Source organism: Aphelocoma coerulescens, chromosome 2 (assembly GCF_041296385.1).
Source record: "Aphelocoma coerulescens isolate FSJ_1873_10779 chromosome 2, UR_Acoe_1.0, whole genome shotgun sequence".
Taxonomy (NCBI): domain Eukaryota; kingdom Metazoa; phylum Chordata; class Aves; order Passeriformes; family Corvidae; genus Aphelocoma; species Aphelocoma coerulescens.
In genome coordinates this window covers 34,044,622-34,054,810 of record NC_091015.1, presented here as the reverse complement: position 1 = coordinate 34,054,810, position 10,189 = coordinate 34,044,622, and the positions used below count along the sequence as shown (strand labels likewise).

The following is a 10,189-nucleotide window of genomic DNA, read 5'->3' as shown; positions in this document are numbered from 1 at the left end:
TGCTCCCCAAACTGCTCCCCACTCTGTTAGATCCAGGAGCGCAGCTTTGGCAAACAGCATGTTGTTACAAATCGAGACAGATGGAAGTGTGCTTCCTTGTCAAAGCTGTTATTCCCCAAGAGCAAGAAATTTTGTTGTCTTGAACATGCTGTGGGAAACAGACAGGGAAAGGTCCAGAAATAGAACAAAACTAATAATATAAAACTAGGTTTGGAAGATGAAATGAAAGCTGTCTTTTGCACAGAAAGGTAAACCCCCTTTCAGTCCCAACAGTGTATGTTACAATAGGCACACATTGTCTTACTGAAGACTTAGCCTATTAGAAACAAATTACGAATGTTTGTCATACAGTATTATCAACAGGATAATTTCTGTGACTGAGTCATTTAAAAATTCTGGTCTATACAAAATATTGGATAATATGGGATACCAAGTTTTTTAAGAACCTTTGAATTCAAACTACAGCACAACCCATTCGCGAAAGGTTTTTAACAATTTTAGATACTAACAATAATCTGAATCTAGCTTGGAAAAAAAAAGCAGAATTTTCTGCATAAGATAGTGATTCAAGGTTCATTTAATAATGAGCTACATATTTTATTTTAAAGTCCATTTCACAATAAAGCTCAAGAAGAAAACCAAGTTCCAATTTCACCAACAGTATATTTTTCTAATACTGCTCATTTCTTTCCATGAAAACAAACCCACTCTAGTACCATTCCTTTGTCTAATGAATCCTTAGCCCAGAAAATAAATGCTAATTGCATCTTTTCCATTAAGGAAGATGATGACAGACAAATAGAAAGATGTTTTGCTCTTTAGGTGCCAAGATTACAAAACAAGAAACCCCAAAACTAACAACTTTCTATTTTAAAAATGTCAATTTACTTCTCCCAAATTCTTTCAGCCTTCAGCACCCATTAGGAGGAAAAAAAAAGATAAAACAAAAATAATGCAATTAACATAAAAGTGTTGTGATTATTCCATTTTTTCATTTATTCTTGCACAGAAAGCCAAACATATCCATTTCAGACAAGCTATAGCATAGCTGCATCCATTATCTCAGTGAAACCACATTCAAGTACAACTGGAAAATGCAGTTTCAAAATGCTTCCATATGCATTAAAATAATTTTTTTAATCCTTTAGGTTTTATATTCCGAGTCTTTAGAAATTGTGATTTTTTTATTAGGTTTGGTAGCCTCGTCCATCAGTTCCTTCAGCTGCCCAATCTGTTCATCACGGAAGTCATTAAGTTTTTCTTCTGTGAGCTGAATTCCATATACAGCCTTTTCTCTCACATTTTGTTTGTCCTCATTAATTTGTTGCTGGATCAGTGCTGCATAGTTCTAATGAGAAAGAAATATAAAGGTCACAAAACTGACAAATGCAAGATTCAGGTCAACTTTTTTTAATAGCATTTTACTGTAATAACATACTCCTACACAATCTCCCACAATAGTCTAATAATCAATAACAAAGGACTAAAACAAATTACACTTTTTATAAGAAAGAAACATTATTAAAGCAATTCTACAGTCAATTTTATGTAGCTAGTTTAAAATGCATATATGTACAGATTAATGTCCTATCCTATACTACTACTGAAAACAAAACAAAATTTAATTATAGATCTAATATATTTATTAAAATAATCTCTCCTATCTAGCAGGATATCAATAGGATACACTTTGTAAACTGATATATCCAAAAAAGTATTATTCTTGAAAAATTTATTAGAAAAAGCATTCTACAATTAGACACTGTCATAGGTTAGCAAGCATAGTCCCGGAAGGGATGTCCTTGCTAAGGGGTGCTTACAGCTTCCTCTGGGACCTGATAGAACCTATCAGCTGGCCAGTTTGAATATGGACAATTCTTTAAGCCACTTAAAGTTGTGACTGCCTCTGTGATCCACACTTAAGAATAGTAAACCCCAAGGCAGACTCTCTCTCTCGTTTCCGGCGCTGGCACAGGTGGCTGCGGGCCCCATGTGGGGGCCAGCGGGCCCAGCCAGGCCCTGCTTAGGCCAGGCTGGGCCGGGACATGGCCATCCTGGAGCTGATGGGCCCTGTTCCACCCATGGAACCCCCCCCCAGCCCTGCTGTGGGCAGCCGGAGCGGCTCGGCTCCTCCCCCCCCTCCACTTCGATAAGCCACATTCCAGCTGCAAGGCCCAGGTGAAATTAACCCTTTTATTGCTGTGAAGAGCTGAAAACCTGAGGGAAGAGAAAGAGGAGATGCTTAAAGCTGAAATTCTGTTGTGAAGCTATGATATGTCAGAGTATCCCGTTGTAATTTCATGAAGATATGGGGGGGTGGAGTGTTCAACTCGTCAGCAAAAGCACCTGTGCTGAGATAGGCAGATGCTGACGCAGCTGTAATTTCATGAGAAGTTTAAACAGGGAGAGATGGACCAGATGAGGACTTTTGCTCCAAATGGGAAAGGACAAAACCTCAGTTCCTAGAGATGCTCCCAGAGACAGTCCTAAAGATGAAGATGAGGAAGACCCTTTGCTCCCAGGGAAGGAGAAGGGCCTCTGTTCTCAGAGATGAAGTGCTCCCAGAGATGGGTGAAGAGAACTTTTGTTTCTGAATGGCTCAACCTTAAAATTGTAACCCAAAAACCTTCAAGAGTGGACCCTCGAAAGCAGTTGTGGGAAAAGCTGCAAGTTGGGGGAAGGGACTCAGGGACTCACATGCAAGCAGAGAGACTCCTCTTCCTAAATGGACTGAACAAAGTTATTTGAAAGTGGGTGGCTGTCTCGTTGTGATAATGTGTTCATAGCATGAGCAAGAGAGACTCCCTAAATCGACTGAACAAGGTTATTATGGAAGTGGTAAACAGACTGAACATCTTAAGGGTTTTCTTTTTACATTGTCAGTGGGAGAAGGGAGGAAGGTGGGGGGAGGAGGAGAGTTCTGAAGGTATGGTATAATTTTTTTTTTCTTCTCTTAGCTCCGTTAATAAACTTCTTTACATTCTTTCAAGTTTGGTGTCTGCTTTGCGTTTCTCCTAATTCTTATCTCACAGAAGATAAACAGTAATAAGTATCTTAGACCAAACCACTACACTAAATTGGTGTTTCTGCCCAGTTAGAAACCCAACCTGCTACAGACACATGCCCTGAAGCCTTTCTGCCTAAGCACTCTCTGCTTTTCTCAGAACTGGTAAGGTCATTTGCATCCATCCTGGACTGTTCCAAGGGCAGTAGAAATTCAGTAACTGTGAGACTTTTGTCATTCTTCCAATTTTTTGGAAGAAATTAGTTAACAAAACTAAAAATTAGAGGAGAGTAAGAAGGGGCTTAAAGGACATATACCTACTTCACATACTCATTCCCAAAGGAAAAGAAGAAAAGGATAACCCCCTTCCCACACCGTTTAAGTTTGTTCAGACTTACTTACAATCCTGTTGTAACAGAAATCATTTGGCCCACATTTACTTAGATAACAGCATTTATGTCGGTGGACACGGGACACAGTCAGTGCGTATTACAGCAATACCAGGCTGAGCACCACAAGGAAAGCAAAACTTTCTCAAGGGCAGAAATGCAAGTGGCCAATGGGTCACACTGGTAATGAGGGCATAGATGGAAAATTGCTTTCTCACCACTTTGGAGCAATCTTTGACCATTATGACTTCTCTAAATTACAACACTCAAGGTTCTGCAAGGAGGGCGGCTCTGCAAAATTAATTCTGCTGGCAGTGCTACCCTTGACACTGCTGTGCCCAAGGTCCCTGCACACTCCCCAGCTCCCTTTGCCCAGCACCAGCCCCACTGCAGCAGCTCTCAAAAAGCTGTAGTGAGTGAATTCAAAGGCCTCGGTGTGTGTACTTAGCAAAGTCAGTCAACCTACTCGGATGTTTAAAAGTTAAGTACATGTTTAAACACCAGGTTGGAAGGGAGCCTAAACTTATATTTTTCTTAAGAGGTACTTAAAAACAAACTCCACAATTAAGAAATTAATTTCAAAAGTTAATTTTTAATTCGAAAAAATACAGGCTTCTCTTCTACTTCAATATGGTATCCTTTAAAGTACCTTTAAGTTTGAAGCACAAGTCTGAATACAATGTAAGAAACGGAACTTAAAAAACCTATTTTCTGAATAATAAAAATGATGACTGTTCCCTGGTAACCTTTTTTTAAGGAAGGATTAAATATCAGGGGTATTCAAAAGCACAGCATTACAGCAATGAGATATAAGCATTAATTCCCAATTTTCAGCTAAAAAACCCCTTTTTTTAGTTGCATAGTGAACTGTTAATCTGATTACTAGCAGAGTAACTAAAGCCACTACTTCAGCTGTATGTCTAATAATTCCAGAGAAGTGGGCTAGAAGAAAGAAAGATGAGCCCGTGATAAAATTTCAAAATGACACCATTTGCTAACATAAATACATTACATTGTTAATGGACCATGTGAAGCCTCACTGAAGTCAGCAGGATCTTTCCAGCCCTGTTGCCTTAATTCATGGCTATTTAAAAAAAACAGCTAAAACAAACTGGGGCAAACAAACCAGACTCTGAACCAAACTGATTCTTCAAGGTTCTTCCCAACATCACCTCTCCCGCTTTTACACTAAATAGGCATTCAGGAAGAGTGACACCTCAGTTAATTCCCGTGGTAAACCTATACCTCAGTGGTATTACCTCATGGTAGAGTTGGCGTAGGGTTTAAAAGGAACTAAATAGTTTTTTTCCCAATGATTGAACAATCAAATGGTAATGATGATAAAAAATTATAATGGGTTAATTCTTCAACTTTGTGATTTACAGAATTTCTTATCAAGGCAGATGGACAAATGTGATCTCTGAAGCTATTAGCAAACCAGTAACACATTGACAGTGACACATCAATTATTCCACCTAATTCTATTTTATTCTATTTTCACACTTCTGCACAGAACAATCCAGTCAGTACTGGCTCTGGACCAGGGAACAAAAAACAAAACAAAAAAACCAAAACAAAACACCAGCAAACAAACAAACAAACAAACCCCAAACACCTAACAAACCCACATAAAAAAAAACCCAAAACCAAACCAACAAACCCCAGACCACTCTCATTATACCAAACAACAACATTCACAGCATATAATTCAGAAACAACACTGAAAGCAAGCAATGCAAAACTCTTCACATCTTATCAAGAGACTGACTGAACATACAAACCCCAAAAACCCCTCCATGCAATGTCCTAACAGTGTAGGTTCCACAGCAGGAGAAAAGTCCTCCCCACTGCTAATAACAACCACCTGGGAGCAGCCTGCAGCTATTGCTGCAGGCATGAGCTCTGGTACCAAGTACTCCTGCACCCTCACAGAGCCAGGCCAAACATACACAAGGATGGCAGAGGGACACAGGAGCTCTCCTCCCTGGCAGATTTTTAGGTTGGTTGGTTGTTTCTTTGGAAGTAGCTCTTACTGCAATGATCTTCTACCTGCACCAGCTGTACACTTCCTGAGCTTTTACATGAAAAAAGCAAGCAAAACCCAAACCACCAGCTGAATGGTAAAAGTTTTTCCCCCTTGTATGTGACTGCCATCAGAAACAGCGGATCAGAATCAAGTTCGAGCCACAACAACCTCTCCTGACCATTTACCATCAAAAGATGGCTGCTTTATTCTGTATTAAATGCCAGCCTGCTGTCCATCCGTATCACAGACACCCTCCTCATCTTAAAGGAGGCCCAAGGTAGCAGTCCCAAGGCACAGACTGGTCACGTCACTGCACTGCCATCAGTGTGTGCAACCGCAGAGACACCCCAAACTCTCCCTATCACCAGTGCAGAGACAGATCCCTCACCTGAAAGGTCTGATGTACTCCTCACAGGTGATGGTTCTGCCTCAGATCACTGGCATCTACAGCATGCATGCTGAACCCAAGCATCAGGCTCTCTTAAAATCCTATGGTATGATTGAATCCTTGAACCTCTAAATGATTTATACAAAAAATAGGTGAGTGTTTGCTATAATCAATAACCTTATGGGTTTTTTGTTTAAATTCACTAAGTGAAGCAAATACAAAGTTCTCCTCTGCTCTCACAGAATGCAAAAATTCATTAAAAGGACAAGGGGATGGGTAACATTTGAGGTTTAAAATATCACACATAATTGCCAGAGATCTGCCGGGATGAACCACGCTTCTCATAGAGATATGATGGAACTCCATTTATTCTCTTGTCAGACCCATAGTTATACCCTAATTCCCCAAGCACGCATATGCAAGCTCTGCACTATTGGGTTACAGCTACTGTTCACACGGCCTTTAATAGCAAGCAATTGGTTACAGATTAATATGCACACGACTAACTAACATAAGTCTTTCTCTTTCTATGGTCAGCATCCCCCTCCCCAACATCCTGTCGGCTTGCCACATCAGCATTGCTCCTCTCTTTTTTCCCTAGTCAAGGACAGTTCACTAACATAGCTTGGATTGTGCATGTATACATGTCCCTGTTCACTCAGCCATTTCTCTACACACATTACAGAAAGAGCATCAGCCTTCTTGTTTTCCAAGTTGAGAAAGGATTAAATAGAAAAATAAAAGCAAAAATCACACAACCAAAAGCCCCACTCCCTGCCTGCCAGATATATAGACTCCTACCAGGTCTAGTCCACACTGACACACATTATATGCTAACACAAAGTGCTGACAGACATTTATGATTTAATCATAAAATTAAATGGGTTAAGAGCCCATTTTCTCATTTTCACTGGAAAGAACAGCAATCACAATTTTTTTCTCTGGCATCCTCCTAAACATGTACAATGCTACATTTTAGAAAATTGCTCCAAAAATCTCAGAAAGATATGTCTGTTCACAGTACTACCTGCACAATTCACTTTCTAGTCAGATTTTCTCTCTAAAAAAGGTCTAAAATTTTTATCTCCTTTATGCAGTTGAAGTATAAAGCTGAAGTATTGATCCATTCCAAAAAGACTATCTCCACTTGCAGCCAAATTAATGACAGCACTGATAAAAAACATTACTGTGGCAAGATCAAAAAACGCTACTCTTGAGATGTATTAAACAAACAGGGCACAGTCAGGCACTAGAAAAATGCTATCGGATTACTTTAAATTTATTTTTCTCAGGGTGACATAAAAAAAAAAATAGCATGGCCTGACAGGCCACCCTCATTGCTCCCTGGAAGTTAATTTCAAATTGCAGCATTTCAAGTGTTTCTGCTGCTACTTAGAGCAAAATCAAACACATGCTGCTAAGGGTGGCAGCATGAAGAAACAGCTGTGAATGAACAGCACAGCAAGGAGCAACCTGTTCTTATTACTGTGCAGAGATATGTTGAATTAATTATTTCATACTCATTCAGACAGAATTCTGCAAATTATTTACTATATTTTTTACTGCAAAACTGTTTTGATGTTAAACCGATAATCAGAAAAAGATACGTTATTACAGAAGTGATTTTTAAATGGGCACTACACCCCATGAAATTTCAGAGTATCTTCATACATTTTACCTGAAGCTGCAAGTATAGTTAGAAATGCGGTAATAAACCCAGGAAAATTATACCACATTTAAGCTCAGCTTAATAAACCACTACAGCGAATATTTTCATGCACTCATACACATTAACCCATAACAATCTATATTTTACCAGATAAGACCACTTAAAATAGCCCTAAACATTTTAAAAATTGCATAAAATACAATTACTGCCAAATTAATTAACCTATGTGAATAAACAGCTATGTAAAGTCACACATCCTGAGCAACATATTATCGATTTCAAAATTTAAATTTCAAATTACCTTTAGTTTTGTAAAGGTCACACCATTAACACCTGAAAAGAAAAATCAATATACTACAAAGGGTTCTGAGTAAGCCTTCCCCCTGCTTTTGAAAATACCCATCAAATGGTATTTGAATGATGTCCTAACATCATATGAGAGCATTAGAAGAGTTTCTTATGTCAATAATTAAAATAGTAATTGCTGGGGAAAAGGCAACAGAATGAAGAATCAAGACTTTCACTGAGGTAGCCAGCACAGCAGAGGACCTCCAAGGAATAAAGATGTCCAGCTCCTACTGCAAGTCTTGATAGAAGGTGAAAAAACAACTTTCTCCTGTGACATTTGAATCACCTCAGCATCCATCACATGCATAACAACACACCAAGCATATACAAGAAAGAAACAGAGACAAGCTTATTTATGACAGAAACCAATGTTTTTCTTCATGTTTTCTTGTTCTAGCTTCTCCTTCATTAACAGCATCAGAGCACACAGTCTTTCAGCATCATCTTTAATACCTACTAAGGGAGGCGGAGTTGTGCAAAGTAACGGTGTTTTCTGGCTTCAAAACCCAGCACTAACATGTTGAAGAAAGCCATACAGGAGCCTTCAGCAGAGCAGTTTGGGCTAAGGTGGCCAGTGCTGCTAAGTCAGAAACCTGGGATGGTGCTGCAGCCCACAAAGGCTCTAACAACAGAGGTAAGCGACAAAATGATGTCCATGTCCTCTGCTTACCACTGCTTATCCTGAGGTATTGCTTAAATAATATTCCAGTCCTCCTTGGATTCACACACAAACCTTTGTCGTTCAAATTAAACACACTGCAAACACAAGCTCTTTGGCTTGAGTGAAGCACCAAGGTAGCTAATGGCCAGGATACCTGTGGCTATGCTTCAGGCTACAGACATAATTAGCTCTCCTGCTGAATGATTCATCTATATCTCATGAAAGCAATTTGGTTATAAATGCTGCTGTTCACAGACCTGTTTACCACCTTCTGACAGCTCTTAGATGTAAAGAATAAGATGCCTTAAACAAGCTACAGAATCTGTCACATTTCAAATTTCAGCCACCCTTGATATTGTCCATTTATAATAAAGGTTTCAATTAAGCAGAAGTTAGGATACAGCATATTAAGTAAGTATGTTTTATTCAGATACATTTTACTCACAAACACTTAAAAACTAGACTGAGTAGCTTAAGTCCTAAAAACACTACGAAGAAACTTAAAATGCCTATAAACAAGAATTAAGAAAGGCATCAAGAAGAGTACTTTGTTTTTATTAATGCTGAAACATTACTCATTCTTATTTATAAAAAAAAAAAGCACTCTTCTCAGAAATTAAAGGAAAGCACATTTTCATATAAAATTCTGAGAATTTCAGATTACATGTAAGAACAAAAAAAAATTTAAAGCATTTTTTTCAAATCCAGCAAGTGAAAAATGTGTTCCTCCCAGGATGAGCTCCCCGTTCCTCCCCTGTGCACCACCTGCCTTTTAAGCAGGGCAGCTGAAGAATCCCCAGAAAGAAAAACATCCAAAAATGGGGCTACATCAGAGTTGGTAACTCACAGCCACTGTCCCTGCCCCTCTGCTGAAGCAGCCACTACAGTCACACTCCAGAAAATGAAGGAAAAACAGGAACAGCAGAGCAGCACACAGGTTTTATTAAGCAAATGCAAAACACAAAAGGTACAAAATTGACACGGTTTGCCAGATGGCAAACTGGTTTCTTGAGTACCCTATGAGATCATGAGTATGGAGAATCCATCTCACTACCAGATACATCTCCAACTCTCCCAAAAAATTATACAGATGAAGCAAAATCCTCCCTTTTCTAACAAATACACCCAATTGTAATTTAGGAGAAGGTCTAAAACAAGTTGTGTGAAGAGCAGCTTGGATAAGCTATTTTGTATTTCAGTCCATTATTAGATGGAAAGATTTGCACAGGTCATTTCAAGCCAAGTCATGCACTTGCAATGGGACTGCCTACACCTAAATATCACATGCCTAAGTGAAGCTAGAGATGTAGCTTGTCTTTGTGCTGGGCATTGGAGAGAGAAACTTCTCTCTCAAACATGATGTGATGACTGGATACACTGTTCTCCAGAGATGCGGGTCTCATTACTGAGAAAGCTACTACATGTCTCTGTGTCTCTGGCTGTAAATGACTGTATTTAACCAACTTCCTTGCTTATGGTAAAAGGAAATGTTCATTAGTTATTTTGTTTAGTGCGTTTTAATTACAAAAGGCAACAAAAATACCATTTCTCCTTGATTGATTCTACAATCTTTCCCCTGGAATTTGTTTTATCTTTTTCTAACACTGCTGATACCAAACTTGGCAACATCCTGAAGTGAAACACATGAGAGGAAAAAAACTGTACTTCCTCTTTATCCTTGTAACTAACTTTGAATTATGCATA

At 38.9% G+C, this 10,189-nt stretch overlaps 1 protein-coding gene across 1 annotated transcript in view; it reads right to left on the bottom strand.

Annotated features, from left to right (window-relative positions):
- Positions 1 to 572: 572 nt before the first annotated feature.
- LOC138106423 (succinate dehydrogenase assembly factor 3, mitochondrial-like) overlaps positions 573 to 10,189 on the bottom strand; it is a 32,672-nt gene continuing 23,055 nt past the window's right edge. The window contains exon 2 of the mRNA XM_069006997.1: positions 573 to 1,348. Coding sequence (XP_068863098.1) covers positions 1,145 to 1,348 — 204 coding nt within the window. The 3' untranslated portion in view covers positions 573 to 1,144. The remainder of the gene's footprint in view (positions 1,349 to 10,189) is intronic.